At 46.1% G+C, this 23,706-nt stretch overlaps 1 protein-coding gene across 1 annotated transcript in view; it reads right to left on the bottom strand.

The window, feature by feature from the left end:
• LOC118794962 (protein tweety homolog 2-like) overlaps positions 1–14,207 on the bottom strand; it is a 31,383-nt gene extending 17,176 nt beyond the window's left edge. Inside the window, exons 1-2 of the mRNA XM_036553266.1 lie at positions 13,757–14,207; positions 2,613–2,788 (exon numbers count right to left, since the gene is read on the bottom strand). Coding sequence (XP_036409159.1) covers positions 2,613–2,788; positions 13,757–13,885 — 305 coding nt within the window. The 5' untranslated portion in view covers positions 13,886–14,207. The remainder of the gene's footprint in view (positions 1–2,612; positions 2,789–13,756) is intronic.
• Positions 14,208–23,706: the final 9,499 nt, after the last annotated feature.

The raw sequence follows: 23,706 nt of genomic DNA, 5'->3' as shown, positions 1-23,706 counted from the left end.
AGGCTTCAAGTACTCCACTCCACACTCACTCTCTGTGACTCCACAACCTTCCACAACCCCCTTCCCCAGAGCTGAACCACAACCTTAGGAGTAAACCTGTCTTGTGCCGAGCCACGTGAACGCACAGCAGTACAGTCAATCTCAGGCATCTGCTCGCAGTCTCTCACCCTAACCCTGCGACCGCTCTCCTGCGGGGAATAGAACATGGCTGACGCGAGGGAATCGCATACGCAGCCAGACGCAGGCCGAGGTCAGAGAGCTACAGGCGGGTCGCATGCTTCTCCAGGTGGGTAACTGTGCTGTGGACACAGCTCCTGTCAGTGAGCGGAGGTTCTTGACTAATTTGCAAGTGTCACAAGAGCTCTTGGCAATGAAAGCTTCCCGTTGTTGGATATTAGGTTTAGCAATAACAGTGTAATTGTCCTGCACAACGCACGGACTTGCTGAATAGCACTCAAGTAATATTTTCTATGGACGATACTCTCCCCGTCAAGTTCTGTTTTTATCAAATAAACACTGTTACTTCGTTTTGTTCTGCTGAGTTCAGTGTGTTTTATGTAACAGTTTGTCTGGAGAACAGAACAATTTAGTGCCTCTGGTATTCTGGAGTGGTGAAGATGAGGTAAAATATCTGAATAAATCATCAGGATACATTTTAGTCTGAAATCCCTGTGTTTGCATCAGCATGTGAGCGCGTGTGTGTGTGTGAGCGTGTGTGTGTGTGTGTGTGTGTGTGTGTGTGTGTGTGTGTGTGTGTGTGTGTGTGTGTGTGTGTGTGTGTGTGTGTGTGTGTGTGCGTGCGTTTTGTGTACACTGTACACTGAGGACAGACTGAAGGGACAGCGGTAACTGCGACAGAATGTTTTTATACTCTTGGCGTGAGTCCGAGGGTGGTGGACCCAAACTTCCACACATCCTCCCTTAGACAGGAACTCAAACATGTATCACTTCCTGTAAAGTCACTGTGTGAACCCGACATGTTTTGGACATGTGGACATTGCCTGTGACTATCTACATGGGACCATGTGTGCAGTGTATAGTCAGGATAGGTAAAGTGTTCTATATAAGACCACAGAACAGTACACTGGTTCAGGATGGGTGTCTGGGTTAGTCTGTGAGAATACTGATGGATTCCCGCTCTAGTTGGGTTCAAATTGCCAAGGGACCCCACTGAAATAACAAGCTGCTGATTGTGCAGCCTTCAGCAATGGAGGGTGGGGGGTGGGGGGGGTGTAGAGGATACCTCTGACTATAACATAATGTGACTGCATGTATGTGACACTCAGAAAAAAATTCCTGTTGGGGTGTAAAGTATTTAAACATCCTTGCTAAGACCTGCCAATGCTGGACAAGCACTCCCTATTGCTTCCTGTTTGTGCCTCATTTTTTCCACCTCTGGACTACCGGGACTTCCTACTTGGTGGTTTGCTTTAATCGTCTTTTTATAGCCTTCCCAGCACTCAGCTCTTCCTGGTCCCCTGAACCAGGACTGTGGCCCCACCGGTTCACAAATAATTACCCGCATGAAATAATAATGATATTGATCTGAAATGAAACTGAACATGCAGCGAATTTACTAACTCAAAGCTCCCTGGTTCCTGCAGACAAAGGGCAGATATAAATATTCTCCCGTTATTGGATTAGCGTCGCATAGTACGCTGGCACAACACCAGGGGAGCCGTTCTCCTCAGAACAACAATGGCCATTCAGGCATCCGAGAAGGGAGTCCTTTGTCAAACCAGAAACAGAAAAAAATTAGATTTGTGCAGATAATGAACAGGAAACCGAGGCATAAAAATCGCATTAACAGCTCCTCTACGCTCCCCCGCCGGCCCTGCGGCCACAGGAGGAAATGGAGTTCTCCAAACCTGGAGCAGCACTCTGCGCAGAAAATACCTCCAACGTCTATCAAATTATTTCAGCCAAAAAAAGAGAATCAAATAACTTCTCCCCTGACACATAGCTGAGAATTTCACAAAAGCGCATCCCACTCTTAAGGTTTGCAGGTATCTTGCTCACAGGAAGATGATCTCTGCTCCAGTTCCCTATATACTGAATGGTGTGTTTCTAAATACGAGTGCATGTGTGGGGGTGTGCATTTTTAAACAGCATGACCTGCATGGCTTTTTCATTCCCGTGGAAACCCCCTGCCCCTGCCCCTGCCCCGTTAAAACACACACACACACACACACACACACACACACACACACGCACGCTGTAGGAAGCTCTGTTCCACGGGAAAGCCACCCTACCCCAGACAGGAAGGGGTTAACAGCGCTCTTATGTTAAACGGCATCACGCTGCTGTAATTAACACTACAACGAGCCATGTCTAAAAAGCTGGAAAGAGATGGGCCCCATAACTCAATCAGCATGCTGCACTTAGATGACTGTCACGAGATTAGGCTGGGAAAAAAACGCTCTCTAACTGAATTAAGCACTTTGCCATGGTGGGCTGTTCAAATGGCTTATGGGACACATGTCCTTTACTGTTTTCATAACCCAGGTGAGGCCCCAGGTGATCGCACCAGGTTTGACTCAGGTTACTCCTCCCAAACCCTGCCCGCTCGCCGCCCACCCTCTCGGCCTCCCCTCCCCCGGCCCCGCCCTCACCAGATGACGAGCCCGGCGATGACGGCGGCCCAGGTGACGCAGCAGGTGTCGGGCCTCTTGCTGTCCTCGCCCTCGCCCTCCTTGCGGCAGCAGCACAGGAAGCTCAGGTAGGCGGCCAGGCAGAGGAGGGTGACGCCCAGGCCGGCGGCCGCCATGCAGCACAGGAAGATGAGAGACTGCGGTGGGGGGAGAGAGAGCGGGGGGGGGGGGGGGGGGGGAGGGGTTTAACACATCACACAGCCCCTGTACATTACATTGCATGCATTTAGCAGACACTCTTATCCAGAGCAACTTCCAGCACCATAGAACATATCCATTCAAGTTGAACAGTGTCAGACCAGGCTAACAACACTCCCAAACCAGTGAGTGTGAGCATAACAAGAACTACCACAATTTAACTTGTGCAACCTGACTAGACAAGGGAAGGCAAGTATAATACCTCAGCCACAGAATCCAAAACACATTGCAATACCACACGTAAAATAAACAGAAGTATTACAAGTAGCAGGTGTTAGGGAGCGGGGATTGAGGTGGGACCGAGAGTAGTCTGAAGAGGTAGGTCTTCAGTCTGCGTTGGAAGATGGCCAGCGATTCTGCTGTCCTAACCCCTGTGGGAACTTCATTCCACCACCGAGGGACCAGTACAGACAGATCTGACGGCTCCTTCCACAGGCCTGACGAGCCAGGGAAAGGAACACAATGGTCCCGCACTGCTACACAACAGCACGACTGAAATTGCCTCAGCACTCGTGGGTAGGAGCGTTAATCTTTGAACATCAGACAGAGATATGTGCGCTTATCACTTTCTTTCTATCCCTTTATTCTTTCTCCAATCTGTTCCGTGATTCTCCTCAAAAGGGCTTTTTTTGCAGTGTATTTTATTACACTGTGGTTCCGCACTGGGGTTTTAATCTGATCCATGGACTTTGAAATTCCCTTTGAGTATTTTTTTTTTGTGGTGTCCAAGTCCCGACTTCCCAAGAGACACGTTATTGGTATCCTGTAAGTCATTCGCATCTCTGATTGGCTCAGAGGTGCCTGATGAGTTTTCAGGGATCTACATGCAGAATTTAGTCTCATAAACTGACACCTCCCACTCAATCCCAACTACCCTAACACATTACTCAGACAGATACTGAGGAAATACCCATCAGAGGTCACTGACTTTACATGCAAATGGCTTTATTCAGACCTTACACAGAGTCACTCTGTTTAACCAGGAGGAACTCCACAAATAATTTCTGAAATCCACAAGTAATTCCTGTAAAAGGAGGGATTCAGACTGTCCTGAATCTTATCACATAGTGGGGTATTGTTACAAACCACTGATTTGCCTCAGTCTAGGGACAGGATTGTACAGTTTGGCCAATCCCCTTGTTTGGGCTGTATTATGAAGCAAAAGCACTGGATTACAGCTAATCAGGGTTAGTGAAAATGGCAATCGCAAGGTTTACATATAACCCACCCCACAGACAGACACATGCACAAACACCCACACGCACACAGATACACACGCACAGACCCAAACACACACACGTACACACACACACACACACACGAACACACACAAACACACACGAACGCACACAAACACACACGAACGCACACAAACACACAGACCCACGGAGACCCACGGAGACCCACGCAGACCCACGCAGACCCACGGAGACCCACGGAGACCCACGCAGACCCACGGAGACCCACACAGACCCACACAGAACCACGCAGACCCACACAGACCCACACAGACCCACACAGACCCACGGAGACCCACGGAGACCCACGGAGACCCACGGAGACCCACACAGACCCACACAGACCCACGGAGACCCACGGAGACCCACACAGAACCACACAGACCCACACAGACCCACACAGACCCACACAGAACCACACAGAACCACACACACACACACACACACACACAGGCCACTGGAAGGTCAGCAGGGGTCGTCAGGGGGTCAAACCCTCATTAACCCATTCCTGCTTAAAGAAGAGGGAGCCCCACTCACACACCTCACCGTGGCTGGAGACAGGCTGACAGTCCCCGGTTCTACCAGGGCATTGAGAGAGAGAGGGGAGCCTGTACAGAAGACGTTTCACTCAGTCTCTGTGCCCACTACAGCCCGGCTGAAACAGCCACCTCTCCACAGAAGACACCCCCGGTCTCATGTGCGGGGCAGGTCTGTGTGACACGACATGCCTCGCTCAGCCGAGAGGAGAGGACCGGGCGACAGTGGCGGTGGCAGGGCTAACGTGCAGGAGGGAGAGGCCGGCGAGAGGACTCCACCCCTCCCCACCCCTATGTTACCACGGTAACTCTCCGGGTCCATGGGAGGAGAGGAGGAGTCACCACAGAGTTAAGCAGCATGTGACCATGCATCTGAAACACAGCCCGGTGCCTGTCTTGTGATTTCTGAGCAACCGGAGGGAGGAATTAAGGACACAGACGCACAGGGAAAGCACGGCGGATGGAGGCAAAAAAAAATGTATACGAATATATATAACTCGTTGTTGTTAAATTTCAGACACGGCTGCTGGGACAGCCACACAACAGGACACTATGAGAACCGTGATTAACTTGGGCTGAATTACAGGGGTTTCAGGGTGACTGTCTGTGAGGCAGGAATTGAATTAAGCAATATTGCGCAACCACGGCCCCGAGGCTGGGGGGAGCCTGTTCTGCATCTCATTATGCATCATCACAGTAGAGAAGTAAAGCACTGAGTGAGGGCTGTGAGTATCGTGGGGGGGGGGGGGGGGGGGGGGGGGATCACTGTGGTTCACCAGCCAGAGAAGCAACTGTCACTGTGCTGTTTGTGTCCTATTTCCATGGAGACATGGGTCTCATCCTTCAATACAGTGGCACCTACATCCTACAGTCAAGCCTGAGCAGAGCATCTCACCAACCACTGCACCCCCAAAAACACCCCCCCCCCCCTTTACACCCGACACCCACAGACCCTTTTCATCTGCTAAACAGAGTTAATCACGGCCTCTCTCTGCAATCCGAACCCCAAAACGATCCCCACGCCTTTCCTGCCTCCGGGAAGGCAATGCTGTAATCTCACCAGCTCAGACTGCGCACACGGGCATCCAACACGAGGAACGGCAGTGTTTTTACCCCAGAGGTCCTGCAGCAGCTCCCCTGTACGTCTGTCCCTCTGTCCCTCTGTACGTCTGTCCCTCTGTACGTCTGTATGTCTGTCTCTCTGTATGTCTGTCCCCCTGTCTCTCTGTCCCTATGTCCCTCAAGGGGGTGCAGCAATGTCATGTTTCGGCTGAGTCAAAGGTGCAAGGGTCTGCAATCTCAGATTACAGTCGCTTTGGGATTCACTCCCAGACATTCAGACAACCAGATGAGCATGTGCACACGCTCACACACACACACACACACACACACACACACACACACACAGAATTCATCTGCACAATGCTCACAGAATGACCTTCACACGTAAGGCTTTCGTTAGAAAGCAATTTGCCTCCTCATCAAAGCAGCAGCAAGGACACCCTCATGCCACTTACTGAGGTCCCGTCCTGTCCAGAGGAGCCGGTCACAGTGAGCTTTGGTGAAACAGTCAAAGTGTGCAACATAAAGGCTGAAGGCTCAGGAATAGAGCTTCCTCACCTGCCCTGTGCTTCCTGTAGTCTCAAGAGTACAGACCTCTGTTAGGGTCATGCATTAAAAACAGATGACTCAGTGTTCAGGGTGTGTGTGTGTGTGTGTGTGTGTGTGTGTGTGTGTGTGTGTGTGTCTGTGTGCATCTCAACCTTCTATTACTCATTAACCACCAAACTATTGTGTCCCTGGTTTTTGCCACAGCCTCTTCCATAATTAAGCCAATCTTTCACTTGGTTTGGCATTCCTCCAAATTTCCACAAATGCCTAATTAAGGTCGCTCCACTGCAGAGTTTCTCAGGAAACACAGCACTGCAGTGCGTTGTGTGAAATACGCAGGTGCAACTGTGTACAGATAATTAACTAATTGGACCAATTAAACCATTAGAGGCAATTATAAGAGTTTGGGAAAGAAACTCAGCATACACACGTGGCTACGGAATGAGACTGGTGCTTCTACCATGGAGTTCTCTTGTGCCTGCTTAATAAGCTCCAAGACCCCTGCACAGGGAGTCTACTCTTTCCTGTTTAACGAGTTTGATACCTCTGCCACAGTGAGTCTGCTCTTCCCTGTTTGAGTCTACTTACTCCAATCTAATGCCTGGCTGGCTCAGGGTCACCACACAGAAAGAGGGCCTCAGGATTGGTTTAGAAGAAAAAAAAAATTAAAACCTGAATGAGATGATTGATTTCTCCAGGGCGAAAGCAATAAAACACTCCATTTTAATGAAGGAGATTACAAAGCCTTGGCTCCACTGCAGTTAAACTCACAGGCTTTGTGCAGTTGTGCATTGACCACACTCCCAAAAGAGGGAAAAATATAACAGGCATTTTAGGCACAATGGGAAATACTTCCTGTCTAATGTGTTTCACGTGAATCTGTCAAAATATGTCAATCAGAGATCGGGGGTGGGGTTGGGGGGGGGGGGGGGGGGGGTACAGCAGAGCTGAACTTTGCTGGTCGTTGTGCCGGTTTCTCAGACCCACTCAGAGCACAGATGTGTCTCTGCACGACATGACCAGGCCTGATACAGAGAGGAAGGAAGCGGCGTGTTTTTTTCACACCTCCTGAGAGACACAGCTAAAAGGGGACTGCATGGGAAATTCTGGCAGAGGACCGGACAGCAGAGCTGGAACAAACGCTGATAATAAAAGCTCCGCGGCCTGCAACACCCTCAGGTCACTTCCTGTGAGGTGAACAGAAACCCCGCAAAGAGCTGTTTTTCCCCTGCGTGGAACCGCCTCTTCACCAATTAACCAATGACAATCTCCCATCAGTCTGCAGCATCGCACGCTGACCAATCAGAGTTCATTTCACTTCTCTGTGTGTGGTGCCCTCTGCACTGCCAGTGGCAAAGAGCGATATCGCACACAGAGGCAGCCGTGCAAAGACCAGCCCCCGCGCTCACAGTTAAATGTAACCGCAAACACACTTCAGTCACACAGGCGAGATGCAGAACCTACACATTTTCCATCACCGGTCAGACGGAGCAATGGATGATGACGTTCAGGCAATTTCATACGCTGCGTCTCCCCCTGACAGGGCATAACTGGGTCAGTGCACCACCACAGCATGCCTTTTCATTAGTCCTGAAACTAAAGTGATGGGTTCCGATTGGCCCGTCACCATTTCAAGATATCATTCATGGGTTGCCTACAGTCCCTTTACAGAGTCAGTACAGGAGCTTTCAAACAAGCGGCATCAGGGTGGCGGTGTGGGAGCAGGGCACATACAGGAGCTTTCAAACAAGCGGCATCAGGGTGGCGGTGTGGGAGCAGGGCACATACAGGAGCTTTCAAACAAGCGGCATCAGGGTGGCGGTGTGGGAGCAGGGCACATACAGGAGCTTTCAAACAAGCGGCATCAGGGTGGGAGCAGGGCACATAAACCAAAAAGGCCGCCAGTTTGACTGCCCACCGGGTGAAATTCTCTCTGGATAAGGGAGTATACTGAGCAGCAAATGTAAGCAGAAGATCAGCCGATTCAGATTTTTGGCTGAGAGGAAATCTCCAACTGCATGAATGGCTGTTATGTAAAAGGCACGCCGTGTCAGTCACCCTGCTAAGCAGATAAACTGCAGTGCAGTGAGATAAACTGCAGTGCAGTGAGATAAACTGCAGTGCAGTGAGATAAACTGCAGCACAGTGCAGTGAGATAAACTGCAGTGCAGTGCAGTGAGATAAACTACAGTGCAGTGAGATAAACTGCAGCGCAGTGCAGTGAGATAAACTGCAGTGCGCAGAGAGATAAACTGCAGTGCAGTGAGATAAACTGCAGTGTGCAGTGAGATAAACTGCAGTGTGCAGTGAGATAAACTGCAGTGCAGTGAGATAAACTGCAGCACAGTGCAGTGAGATAAACTGCAGTGCAGTGAGATAAACTGCAGTGCAGTGAGATAAACTGCAGTGCAGTGCAGTGCGATAAACTGCAGCACAGTGAGATAAACTGCAGTGCAGTGCAGTGAGATAAACTGCAGCACAGTGAGATAAACTGCAGTGTGCAGTGAGATAAACTGCAGTGCAGTGCAGTGAGATAAACTGCAGCACAGTGAGATAAACTGCAGCGCAGTGAGATAAACTGCAGTGCAGCGCAGTGAGATAAACTGCAGCGCAGTGAGATAAACTGCAGTGCGCACTGCACTGTGCTGAGATGCTGTCAGTGCTGTGCATTCTGTGGAGCCCTGCCCTTCCGCCAGGCTCACAGCTCTTAGCGCTCATTCGGCAGGCAATTATTTCCTCATGTTTCATGCAAATTACATTTCAAAGTCTCTGACAGCCACTCTTTTAAAAAGTCAAAGACAGGGAGAGAGGGAGAGAGAGAGAGAGAGGGTGATAGGGAGAGATGGGGGAGGGAGGGAGATGGAGAGAGAGAGAGACAGAATGGTGTAAGCACTGAAGCATAAGCTCTTCCCTCTGACTTTCTGAGTGCAGGGTTACTGAAACGGAAAGAGTGTGTGTGCGTGTGTTTTTCACTGTGTCTGTGCACGTGTATGGGTGTGTGTATGTCAGTTTAAGTGTCAGTATCTGCATATGTATGTGTGTGTGCATGATTGTCAGTGTATATGTGTGTGCGTGTATACATGGGTGTGTCTGTGTATGTGTGATGTCTCACCGCTGTCTCCCTGTTCTTCCCATATGAGAGGTCTGTTTGAAAACGCTACGTTGGCACACAGTGTGAAACGGCATTAGAATCGCGACAGGGGTGACAGGCTCATGCGCTGAAGCTCTGAATCCCGCTTCACGTTTACGTAACGACCCAGCATTCCAATACTGACCCGAGTAACCGATCGGAAATCTCACGGTCGAGCAGCGGAACAAGCCTCTGTCAGTGTCTGCCGCACAACGACACTACTGCTGCTGTGTTAAACACCAGCCTGGGCGTGTCTCTCGGGGGCGGCGTCTGTAAGGAGGCCAGACACACTCTCAGCAGCACCTGGAGGGCTGAAAGAGACATAGAGGGGGCACCCCACAGGCCCAAAAAGACAGCCCCCCCCCCCCCCCCCGCATAAGTATGTCCCTCTGTCCATCTGCCTGTCTTTCCTTTCATCAAAATGTGTCCTTTGTGGAGGTGAAATGTAGAAATGTATATTCCAGCCTCTCTCCCCCTGAACTTCCTCTGCGGTCTGAAACCGGTGTGGCCATCAGTGGCATGACAAACAATGAGAGATACAGGAATAACAGCCTGTTGAGTGAAAAGATCTGAGCAGCTAGCAGGAAGACAAGCGCACCAAGAGGAAGGAAGGAAAGAGGGATGGAGGTCTGAGAGACCCCCCCCCGGCAAGGACAACACCTGATCACAAGACCTTTACCCACAATTCCCCTCTTTCAGTGCTGAGGAAGTCTCCTCTTGTGTTTGGGGTGAACAGCCAGCCCTCTGGAGTGATGATGTGCACTCTAAGCATGAGGACAGCACCTCCTACATCCAAGTCCCTGATGTTACCTGGCCAGGTGGTTTAAGCGGTAGCGTGCTTTTTAGACCTAGTCAACTCCCGGATGGATTCTGGGATTAAGCAGCCCACTGATGAGACAGATGGAGGTTCAGGGGAGTGATATGGGGGGGTTGGGGAAGGTCAGGGGTATGGGGGCTGGAGGGCTGGGGGGCTGGAGGGCTGAAGCCCAGGCTTTTTGTTTTGTTGCTTATCTGTTTTATTGTTTGGGACATTTCTTTCCACCAGTTCTGGCCAGACCTCAGAATACAGCTGACCAAACCTCCAGCTTCCAGTGCATGATGCTAGAGTCAATACACGGTATGGGTAACTTACTAACATCTAATACATCTGAAAGGTCACCCAATGTCCTTCACATAAAATCAACTGACATAACTCCTTTTCCTTCCTGAAAGAAAAAAAACTACAGAGTGTTTAAATACTTTAAAAATGAAAGACTACCTGCAATAAATGTATTACATATCCATACAATGTGCAAAAAACACATGTTCATTCAACAGAGCTGGAGCTTAACCATGTATCTGTATGAGACTAAGAGAGAAGATTTATCCCTCACACAAAATAAGAGGGAACTAGAAATTCCAGAAGAGCAGAAAGCACCATGATTTCTGAAGGAAGTTTAGACGCTTTCCAAGGGAAAATCTGAAAACGGGTGTTTTCCATAACCTCGTATTTTCTAAAGTGCCTCTAATTACATAGCCACACAAAGCAGAAAGCAGTACTTTCATGTCAGAATCTAAAGGTCACAAAGAGCCCAAGGACCTCTCAGATATGACCAAATCTGTGGCTTCCCCTTCTGGGTGCCAGTGTGCCAGCGTTCTGGCGGTTTGGCCCTCGTCCTGATCGTAGCCCCAAATTACACATCCTAATCAGTACAATCAAATTGATCCATGGAAAAACAGTCACTTTCCAAAGTGGTTTCCAAAGCAGTGGCAACTGTCTCAGTTTCAACTCCGGGTACCCTCACAGGCCTTACACACAAACAGAGATAAAGGGAGATAAATCCAGCAAAAAAAATATTTTAAAGAAAGAAATAAAGCTATACTAAAATTGTACTGAGTTGTGGAGCAGTAGTGGAGAAGTGCTATGTTGCTCCAACTGCCACCAAAGGATCAGCCATCTCGGACTGCCCACCATTATGTGGCTGTTTCTATTCCATCCAACAGAGCTTTTCATCGACCAGCCCGCCTGCCCCAAGCTGTTAGCATTACACTATTCCAACACAAAGGATTTACAGGTGGCAGATTTTGGTGTGGGAGCCCAGGCACGCTCAGTAACCTGCTTCCTACCGCACATGTGAGAGGCGAGGCTTCACAGCTCGGCTGCTGTGAAGCAGGGAGAGTTCCAGATCGCCCAGGTCAGGTGGCTATCTCTCTGAGTGCCTCCATGTGACGTGGTGCCCTTTGACCCCGGCTGACCTCTGAGCAGCAGGGTTTCCCTGCACACATCCGGCCAGAGAGACTCAAACTCCAGGGGCTGATGGGAATTCAGCCCGCAAGACAAAGGCCGGAGGGAGCTGGTAGTTTCCAAAATACTGGCAGAACAGGCAGAAAGACAGGCAGACCAACACTCTAATTGACATTCATATGGACACATACACACATACACACAGACACAGACATACATATCATGTGCACATACACACACGCACACACACACGCACGCTTCCTTTGCAGTGGTGAAATTGTAGTTTGGTATACTGTTAATTAGAACAGGAAACATGTCATCTGAACTGTATAATCACTTCTGTTCTTGAGAACAGATGACTAACTTAACAAAGACAGAATAGTCATCTAAACCTTATTTTTCCCAGAACAGCTTCTGGGCACTGCTGTAAGTCAGGGTTTCCTTTGGGCACTTAAGACAGAGTCAGAAGTTTCTACATTTTAATCTACTCAACTCTGCAGTGTTTGAATGACTCCAAAGTGCCATCTGTAATTACAGCTTCATTCATCCTACTACAAGGCAGTGAAACAGCAGAACAGCTGTAGTGAGACATTGGGGAAATCATTATCCGTTTTCAAACCTAACTGCCAGCATCCTAATATCATTAACATAATTAGAACTGTCCAATTAGAATAACACTTCTCCGTGCTGTTTTCGAACGTTCTTTACAGCAATTGTATCAGGAGGGTGTTACATTAAACAACATCTGTCTGACATAAACATGCACATCTGTGTTTAAGTTTAGAGTTCACAGAGCAGATGGCCATAAACCTGGATCCAACGGCTGCCTTTGTGAGTAGGATGTTTCATCTGCGTCACATTACTGTGCTTTCTACACAGAGGAACAGACACGCACAGCCTGAACTATGTACCGACCCGATCTGTGCTCAGATTCAGGTGTGCATAAATGGTTTCACAGCAGCAGGAGCTGATATAACGCTAGAATGCCAGGTTTCCCTGTGCAGTTTGTAAGTCCAGTTCAGTCCTGATGGACATGCCAGTTTTTAAGGAAACAAATGGAATTTTTCTGCTTGCGCTTGCGATGCGCCTCGAGACCTGAGGTTTAATAGAGCGCATGTAACTGAAATCATAATGGAATCACCTTAGAAACGGACAGGTACTGTGCATCTGACATTTTAAAGACCCGTTCGCCTGTTCGTCCGGCGTCAGTCCTGACAAGTCATGTGACTTGCTGGTTGCCCATGACCCTTTAACAGTGAAAAAATGGACCCATTCTAAACAAAAACCCCCACAAACTCTCCACGGTTGCTTCCACCAAGAAACACAACGCTTTGCATCCAAAAAGGAAGTGGGTTTGGACAATTTTCTTCGGTTTTTAAGAGGGGACAGGGGAAAACAAGCAGAATGTTAACACCAAGGCACCACTGAAGCAGCTGCTCAAATGTAACCGAAGTGAATGTTTTGTTTTGACCCCAAATATGCGCAATGTTTAAAATACTGCTATCACACTCTTCGTTACTAGAATAATGTCATGTGCCCTATTTTATCCGTCCAGCAAACAATGGCAACGACACAGCATTTTTTATTATGATTATAAATAACAGTAGTAATAACGACGACAATAGAAGTTACCTACTGTTTCTCAAATATGATTTCTCTAACTTGACAACTGGGCTGCTTGCGTTTAAAGTAAGAGACATTTACCAACTATGGGGTGCATTCCCCAAGCATGTAAGCCTAGCTCGCAAGTATTGGCGTTATTTGTATCTTATATGCGAAAAAAACCACCGTAGTAATCGTTTCAGCTTTATTACTGACACTGTACAGTGAAGTAGTTTCCAGCGATCCTGCTCAATTTTGAACGTTAGCCAGTTAGTCAGTGAGCCTGATTGCAGCTGAACGTCTAATCGGTGGTGAGGAAATGAGAAATATCGTGTTGCACAACAACCCCGTGACAGCCGATGCCCTAAGTTCAACTTCTGCGGTGTTTCTTTAACAAAGTCCGCACGGTCTATCAAATAATGCTCCGGCTCTGCGTTTTCCACTATAGCTAGTAAACAGCACAGCCGTTCTGGGTGAGTCGCTGGCAAGCTGGAGTAAATGTCAGTCAGTCCAAGTCAATCACACGTCCCGCCGCGCAGGTGCTTCACTGCTCAAGCGCTACTGACCTGCTGGTAGTTCTCATCCTGCGGTCGGAAGGTGCTGTCAATGGACTGGAAACGCAGATTGACGTGCGGGAAGTTGTGCAGCCAGTACGTCCACCACGGTGCAATATAGTCCACCCGTGCCGTTGACATCCCTGCCTGAGCGCTGATCACAGGCGCCTGCGTTTACCTCCTTCTGTTTACAGACCGCTGCGCTGGATGCAAACCTCCGGATATCTCCGTCTTACAAACACACCAACAACTGCAGGCAGAACAAAACAACACATGTGTGTCTCATTTGCAGATCGATGGGCAGCGCGTGTGGCGGAGATGACCGATTTTTGAAAGCACTACATGCAGCGAGACTACAGCGTCCTCCCAGAAGTACCATCCAAAACAATGCACAACAAAGTATTAACTCGAGGTTCCCATGTTTCACTGTTTCTTTTGGACAGCTGCCATCCCCTCGCTTGTCAGGTCCGACGTGCAGTGAAGTCCGCTCACCCCGTCACGCGCAGTCTGCCTTTACCGTGAGCGCGCATGGGGGGGGGGGGGGGGGGGGGGGGCAGACGTGATCGGCGAGAACGCGAAAGTAAGTAAGGCCGAGACAATTCCCCTTAAACGCGAGTAACAAAAGCGCGAATCAAAGCACGGGTAGTTTTAATTATTTCCAATGTATTTTTTTTTGTATACACGAAAGCAATTTCAATGGCCAGCGCAGTAAATAAATCAATGCAGCAAAGTGACATTAATAACACAAATTTACGATCGTTCTCAAATGATTCGCCGGTGTCATATTCAAAATGTAATCAATGGGTGGTAAAGTGGGCTGGTAAAGTACGTACAGTCACCAACTGTTATGAAAACTGACCATAATACAAATTATATCAACCCCCCCGGGAAAAAAGACACTCCAAGACGTACTCCAGGACAATAAAAAAAAAAAACCTTTCAATCCAAATCAAAACCTTTACAATTTCCGAAGAAACCAACAATAAAACCTCTGATTCAGCACGCCCAGTACAAGCAAGGTATAACAAAACATCTTTCCAACCTCCCTTAATATACACTGCAATGGGAGTGTATACGCTGCGAAATAAACTCCAAAAGTACACCTCCAGCCTGACATCTAGTGGACAAATTTATGCGTTACAGGAGACTGTCTGTCAACCTGAGCCATAATACTGCACTTACACAAATCACATCAAAAATTCTTTTGATCTCACTTGGCATCAGGTGGTACAGGGTTGCCAGGCACACCTTTCAAATTTCCTTTGTTTTCAAGTCAAAATTCCTACTTTCTTAAGACACCTTAAATTGTTCATCTCATATCTCCAACCAGAGCTGTCCATAAAAGTCACACACCATCGTGTGGAAAGCAAAGATTCTCTATATCAACAAGATATGTGTCTCCTCTGAAAAATACATTGAAAATTCTGCCACGGTCTCCGAACACACTAACACAAGAACGCGTTTACTCTTCATCAGCATCAGAAGTGACGGTCGCTCATGGAAGGGAATGTAGAACATGCTTTGGAGCCTCCATCTGACATTGATTATTCTGTCCATTTCGGGATGTGGACTCCAAGGGGTCCCCACCCCCGTTTCATTGAAATCAGTTAATATGGGATGCTTTAAGGGATGTTTTGCTGTAATTTTAACAGTGATGTATGTTTCCAAAATCAGGTTTATGATAAGGAGTGGTGCCTTTATGCATCCAAATATAATTATGTTAGGTGTACAGGAGAGGGTGTGGGATGTTCACTCTGTTTGATGATAATGGAATCTGGTTTATCTGGTTCCTTTGATTGCCTGTACCGTGCCCACGGTGCCACGCATGTCATGGCATACCGTGATCCCTGAGACTTTCAGGAAACGGAGCAGAAATGATCGGGTATCACTTAATCGAAAGTACAACCATATCACCAAGCTAGCTATTCATATCTGTGCGTGACAACTGACACTGACGTCAGAACTTTATGGCTAGTATGGCAAATAATGTCTAATCAAACAAGCTGGTATAAATTGGTATAAATTTGGATGCTGTCTTTCAGTGCACAATGAGTGGATGTGATGCTGACCTAAATTCAGTCGAGGCCAACATACAGTTGCGCGTCTCTGAGTTGGCCACGTTAAAGTTGACGGTAAAGACATCATAAAGATATACATTGTGATTCAAAAAAAATTACAGTCACTGGCCACACCTACATAACTCACAGATGTGCTGAAAAACAGTAAGGTTTCGTTACACCCCGGATTTCCAGCATGGGTACATCACGTGTAAACATATTATTTCGTTTTTATCTCCGCTCCACAGCATATGACTCACAACCACTGCCAAAGCACAGGTAAGATACCTATTCCTCCGCACGAAGCGTCGGGAGTTCATGACGGTAACAGTGGTGCAGTAGCTAACTGTACTGCGCGTGGATGTAGAATACCATCTCCACATATAAATTGGAGCTTATAAAATAATAGCTTTTTGCAGAATTTTAGTCATCCCTTTATTATTGCAAACAGTATTGTGTCGATAAAATCAAAACATGTCACAATGTAGGCGAATTCAGTTCATTTTCAGTTCGCTACTTAATGTGATTCCAAACAGAAATTCAGTTGTTTGGTCCTCATTGCGAATGGCTTTTTAAATGGCGCCAAACTGAGATAAAGTTGCTAAAACTTTAACCATACATAATTGCGCAGAATACAGTGATTAATAAATATGGCAATGTAAAAATGTGTTATCCAAAGCACAGAAGTCCTATGTTTAAACAAAAAAACGGAGAAAGAAGAACATAATAAACAACGAGACATAGCGATATATCGATAAAGGGTTTGTTTGCCACATTAAAATGTCAGACTGTACACACTTGCCGATTATCGACAGGCAGCCTTGAGTGAAGCCGGGTGTTCCATCAGGTTGGTTAAAGTTTCAAATCTGTGCAGCTTTCGCTCGTTATTGAGCAGCATCTCCAAATGTGTGACTTCACGCCGGTTTATTGAAAACGGTCAGATAAATTACCATTCTGATGCCCTTGCAAAATCATTACAACTTGCATTACTGTATTCGAAAGAGAAAATCAACGTCACTTTTATTTTATTACTTTGAAGACGTTATACAAGTGCCTGCTCATAAACGCATGATGTTGGTAAAAGGTGTCGAAATTCAACCAAAGTTTCCGCTGATGTACGACAATGCAACAATATTTGGTATGATATAAAAACCTTGGATCAACCACCTGTATAACACTTAACGTCACGGGACACGAACTAAAACAGAAAATGCCCTCTTCCTTTTTGCGTGCTGAATACGCAGGGCCAGCATAAACCGCACTCCCATTTCCCACAGATCGCTTGCAGACGGTCGTGAGAATGCAGAATCAGTGGAACCCGCAGCACCAGCAGGTGAACCTCGAGATGCAAATACTTGGAGAGCAATGTAAGTGGGAACGTGCATACCGGCGATAGAGAGATGGTAGTGTTCTCAAATAAATTCAGCACTGTATAAACCTGGTTTGCATTATTATACTAAGTTTCCCCAAAACACTGTGTCACTCAGTTTGCCTGCAGGAGTAATACTTTAAGATCATTTCACAGACGCACTCTCTCCTGGTTCGGTATTTACCTCCATACACTCATAACAGTACAGTATACAGTACACTTTAAGAGGGCAAAATAAACATTCCTGCTTTCCGTGTTTCCTGACAGCTACTGATACAAAGCACTTACTGATAGTGTATTGATGTAGGAAAGTAAAGTGTTGGGTCATTCTTGTTAGACGTGAACTTAATGTGCTTGCTATATCATTCATTGATTAACTCTTGTTCCTTCTGTTCTTCAGTGGAACAAGCCTCTGTGTTTCTTTCAGCATGGATTTTCTCTGGTAAGTGTTCAGACCACCCTGAATACATACACATCCCTATTCCTTTTAGATATTCCCTTGGATCTTTGGCCACCCACTGCAGACACATGCCCACCCATTTCACCATTTCAGAAACTCATCCATGCAGGTCAGATGTGCAGGTACATGTGTGCCAGGGGCAGGGGTTCAGTCTTTTTTGTATTAATTCATGTCACAATTTTGATGTGATATTGAAAGCTGCTACATCTCATTGAGCCCTTTCCAGGGGACCGTAAATGTTTCTACCGAGCAAATTATATTTAATCACACTCTTCATCCCTTCCTCATTTTCTTTATTCTGTCAACTTTGCAGTAATCATATCCTATATCTGGGGATTCTTAAAGTGCATCCAGATCATCCTAGGTAAGAAAACCCTGCCAGGGAAGGGAACGTCTTTGCAGAAATGACTGCTCTCCTGGCAGAGAGGCAGACGTAGGGGCCCAACTATGTCCTCTGGCCACCGGAGCCATTGTGGCTTGCTCTGTTTTGTTTGATTTAGCTTCACTAAAAACAATTCCACAAAGATGTCAGTCCAACACCTGGCTTCATGGAACTGTCAGCGAACAGATGACTCCAAAATATGCAGTCTTGTGAGTCCCAGTGACACAAAACAGCATATGAAATTTATACATGTGCATACACTGTACACATGTTGTCCTAGCAGGAACAAATAGCATCTGCAAAGGACTAATATCACCATAAGGCCCCAACAAATGCTGACCACTGGTCTCCCCATCCTCCATCTAAACTAGTCACCAATGTCTCTGTCAAGTTCAAATGTTGCTGCCAAGTTTTCTGCCCTCCTCTGGTCAGCGGTTCACCTTTTATGTGCACCTGGAAAGGAGATGTGTGATGACATCAGCAGTATGTGCCAAAATAAAAGAAATAAAACAGAAGTGTGTGTATAATGCTAATCCTACATTCCTATAATCCTAAAAACACACACACACATTTAATTCACATGAAAACACTTTCATAATTAGAATGTCTCCTACAGCTGTTGTTGCTATGTTGCTATGAGTTCATGCTAGAAGCCAATGAATTGCTGCTTGTGTCTTCCTGTGCAAAGGTACTCTGTACTTGCAAGAGTGCCCCTACCAGCCCCATCTCCCACTCTTTCTGATCATGACTGGGGGACTGGACCTGCTCATTAACTATCTGTACAATAGCCAGAGGCCCTCTCGCAGGCAGGACCCCTTCATTTTCCCTGTTGACTTCCGGTCCAATGTGCTCCGCCTGTTCCAAATCTGCTGGTTTATTGCAGGTGAGGAAGCAACACAATCTCTTTTTAGCCTTTCATTCTGTTGTCCAAAAGCAGGAGACTGCTGCTCTGGGTTGTTATGTGGCAGCTGTCTTGGTCTCCTGATACATGCAGTATTACAGCCAAGTTCAGCTAAAGAAAAATACACACACAGATTAAAAATTCTTTTCTATGAATCAGATATTCACATTTCCTTTTAGCATGAGTCCACATATCAAACAGGAAGATTAAGTACCCTGTAGTAGTGAAACTGAGGGGGCAGTTTCACCCATACGCTAGGTTCAGGATAATGTCGCAGTCATGTGTTGGTCAGGGCTTTACTTAATTGTGTGTGTGTGTAAATGTGTGTGTGTGTGTGTGTGTGTGTGGTTTCCTGAGAGGAACTAGGAATTAGGCAAATAGCAAATAGCATTACTGTTCTAAGTACTACACATGGCATGAAATATTACAACTGCATGGATGTTTCAATGAATGGGAGCCCTCTAAACGGCCTTCTTACTGCTATGCATTCATCCATTTTCTCTGCATGCATTTGCAATGCTACACGTGCATAAGCACTGCAGAGCTTCTTTCACAGCTGCAGTGCATGCAATCAGTCTGTGGGCTGCTTAGGACCACCACCTTACACTCCTGTACATGCACAATAAGGCTAACAATAAGGACCACTTGAGGTCCTATGTGCATACCATTCTTATTACATTGCACCGCATGCATGCAGAGGAACTGATGACCCTAGCTAGCTGGGCTTACGGTAGAATAACTGTTTTATATACCATTTGCTCCTCAACAGTACAGGCTGCTTTAGAAACAATGTGAAATGCCAATGCATTGCCTTCAGGAAGTAAAACACTTTGTTTTGGGTCAAATAACAGTTGAACACAATTGTAATTATAGGACACACACATAATTCATATAACAGCGATGCATATCCATGCCATTTCTCTACAGACAATAGTAACAGAACAACAATAATAGAATAGTGGGGGAGGCCACCACAAAAGTCCAAATCCTTGGCTCTGTTGGGGCTCCTATTGGTGGCCAATGCATACAGACAGGTCAGAGGGCAAATGGTCACCGGGGGTTGGCCTTGGGAGTGCTGCTGATAAAGGGGAGCAGCTGCACAGGTCTGTGAGAGGTGGAGGTGCACAAACTGAGACAAACAAAGGGATGTAGCCCTTTTTCACGAGCAGTTTTTGATCGTCATTGGCAGTGCATGAGAAAGTGTTAGCAGAGAGAGAGGTGGGAGAGATATTGTAAAAGAAAAGGGCAGGGAAAACGAATAACTGTCCTGGAGAGTGGTGGGAAAAAGAATGAATGAAAAAAATTAATGAATGCCTCGGCCATTTTGCAATAGCCCACTGGAACGGGACCCTCCAAACACAAACCATTTATTAGCTAACTTAAAAACTGGAAAAGTAATTTGATCTTAACGAGTGAAAGACTAAGGAGGTTCTGACACAATGAGCCACTGTTTCTACTGCCATAGTGGTTTAAATTACACCAGGCCACCCTGATGTCATGACACTCATTACAGCAGGATAAAGAGTTTTAATTGTCTGTCTCTCTGTCTCTGTTCTCCTCTTCTAATAGGAAACATGACGGTCTTCTCCATGTCCACACCCAGCTCCACCCCAGGTGACCCTCAGTACTGCAACAGGAAGCTGTACCTGTTCAGCATCTTCACCATCATTGCGACATACATCTTCACGACGCTGCTGCTGATGGGTTTCTGCATGCTGAATTGGGCACACCTGAATTTCAGCGGATTGGCCTTCAGGGCCAACAGACAGTGGAGATATGAACAGCACTGGAGAGGGGCAGCATAAATGAGATCACTTCCTGTCTCTCCATAAAAACAGAAAGTAGAAAGCACAGGCTCCAAAAGCACATTCCTAAATTTCTCTCAAAAACCCTGTGTCTCTGAGAAGCTTGTTAAGTGTTTATCTCTCAGGAACACTGGATTGCTCTGATATATTTTTATTTTGCTTGTATGTTTCTGAAAGGTAAGCAAAGAGCATTCTGAGAAGCAATTAACCCCCTCCACTCCAGCATCAACTTGTTATTATTGCATCAACCTGTTGGGAGTATGTTATTTGTAAATATTGTGGAGGCATATTCAGATATGGCCCAACATCATGTCTGAAAAGGAAAAACTTCTAACTGATTTTAATTTGATTTCATTAGGGCACCTTACACCAATCCATTTATACAGCTGCATAATTACTGAGTGAGTTCATGTTAATTACCTAAGCAAGGGTAAATTTCCCTGCCCTTCCCAGGACTGGAGCCCAAATCCTTCTGGTTATCATCAAAGTTCCTGACCTATTTTGCCCCACTGCCACCCTCATGCAAGCCACAAGCCAATCCCTTGCAAAGCCTTGGAAGACCATCCTGTAACTCTGTAGCATCTGTATTGAACAGTCTGCTGTTTAGAAAGGGCTCTGATTCCTCATTATCCTCCCCACTGTCTGTGCTCCTTCCTGTAACTGTGTGGAAACCTCTCTGATGGCTGAGGGCTTAACATATGAGCACTCTGCATCTGGAGAAAAGTTAGTTTAACAGTTATGTTAAAACATGTCCAGCATGCAAAAGAGCTGTGCTAACAAGGAAGGCAAAAATCTAAATATTTTTCCAGCCTACATTGGTATTGTGTTAACAACTTTATACAATCAACCATATACATTGCAATAATTTAGCAGGCACACTTTCATAATATTTAGAATTTGAAGAAGCACACAGGAAGAGGGTTTTTGTTTGGTGAATTTCCCACAGAATGTTTATCCATCATCACACTCTGGCTTTGTAATTGGGAATGGCTTGTTGTCTTTTTATCTCTGGTTTGTCAGATGACATCACACAGGTGTGTGTGTGTGTGTGTGTGTGTGTGCGTGTGTGTGTGTGTGTGTTTAGTTCCTCTTCTTTTGATCTCATTTGAGATAAGCTTTACCCATCAGGGGTTGCCAGGCACAACTTTCAAATTCCTCTTATTTGCCAGCCTAAAACTCTACTTTCCTCAGATACTTTGAATTGTTCCTCTCATGCCTCCAACCAGAGCTGTCTATTAAAGACACACCCCCAGCATGTTAAAGCAAAGATTCTCTATAACAAAATTATACCAAACTATGTAGAACAATGCACTCAATCTGCCATGGTGACTGAATGCACTCTAATCTCATGTTCTCCAATCAAAGGCTCTGATGCCTCATGGAAAACATTAATAACATTAATTAATAAACATTAATATGTGATGCTTTATGGTATGCTTTACTGCTGTAATCTAACAGTGAGAACTGTATGCTCTTTTGACTGTGTTTTGACATTGTGTAGGTAAAATATGTTTTTTTTAGAATTTTGCTAACTGTATTGTGTACATATGTCACTGTGTTTCCAAAATCAAGTGCTGTCATGCAACCATCACCAAATAAAACTATGCTAGGTGAACAGGAATGGGTATGAGATGTTGTCTTACTGTTTGGTGATAATGGAATCTAGTTTATTGGGTTCCTTTTTTTTTGTCTGTACCACGCCTACAGTGCCACACTTGGCTGCATGCTATGCTGTGCTTTCCTGTAATCTCTGAGATATGATCAGATCAGAAATGATCAACTATCACTTAGTGATACAGTACAGCCATGTCAGGACAGCAGTGCCGCAATCACATCACCATCATTAGCAAAGGTTTCAAGAGGCTCCCGCTCTTTCATTTCACTCAGAAACCAATGCATTCACATAATAGTATTGCTTTAAATTAATATTTCTAACTGTAAAGGAACAACACCAAACAAGGAAGAAACAAATACAACAAATGTCTCTAGGTATGTTCTGGATGTGGCCAATGTTGAAGACCTCTTATGACACCATGGGCCAATGGCAACAAATTTAGTAGAGGTACGAAACAGGTTTGAGCGGGCAGACCACTGAGTTCTAACAGGTTCTAAATACACGAGTTTATGAACTGCTATTCCAGGCTTCATAGAGGTCAGTGTTCAAATGGTGTAAACCTGAGGTTTAAACCTGCTAAGGGTGATGCAATGGACCAACTTGTTTTACTATGCTGCACACACGCCAGAATTTATAACACCCTTGGCTATTCATATCTGTGCATGACAACTGACACTAACGGTCGAAATTTAGGGTTAGTGTGACAAATAACGTCTATTCAAACAAATTGGTATGAACTTCTCTAAAAGCAGATACTGATCGCGGCCTCTCTCAGTGAACGATGAGAAGGCGTGATGTCGACCTAAGTTCAGTCAAGGCGCGTCTCTGAGCTGGCCATGTTAAAGCGGACAGTAAAGAAACTGTAAAGTTGTACACTGTGATTCAGAAAATAAATTACAGTCAATCTTCACTGGCCACAGCTACGTAACTCGTAGATGTGCTGATAAAAGGTTTATCGTCACAACACACCGAGGATTTCCAACATGGGTGCATCAAGTGTAAATATATTGTTTCGCTTTTACCTTAGCTCGTTGTTTCATTTCATTGACATCTCTCCAGTGACGGCAGACAATTACTGACAGAGCACAGGTAAGATACCTATTCCTCCGCACGAAGCGTCGGGAGTTCATGACGGTAACAGTGGTGCAGTAGCTAACTGTACTGCTGGTGGCTGTAGGATACTATCGCCGCCTATAAAATGTCTGTACGAATTCTTAGCTTTTCGCAGAAACCAGACCTGCTCGTTGTCTTCGTAAACAACAGTGTCAATAAGCGAAAAACATAGCTTATTTGAATGTAATTCAGTTAACGCTGAAAAGTCCTACTCAATGTGATTGCAAAAGCAATCCAGTTGATATTATGAAGTCGGTATG

The sequence above is a fragment of the Megalops cyprinoides genome, chromosome 19 (genome assembly GCF_013368585.1).
Source record: "Megalops cyprinoides isolate fMegCyp1 chromosome 19, fMegCyp1.pri, whole genome shotgun sequence".
In the NCBI taxonomy this organism is placed as follows: Eukaryota; Metazoa; Chordata; class Actinopteri; order Elopiformes; family Megalopidae; genus Megalops; species Megalops cyprinoides.
Note: the sequence above shows the minus strand (reverse complement) of the source record. Positions and strands in the feature narration are given on the sequence as shown.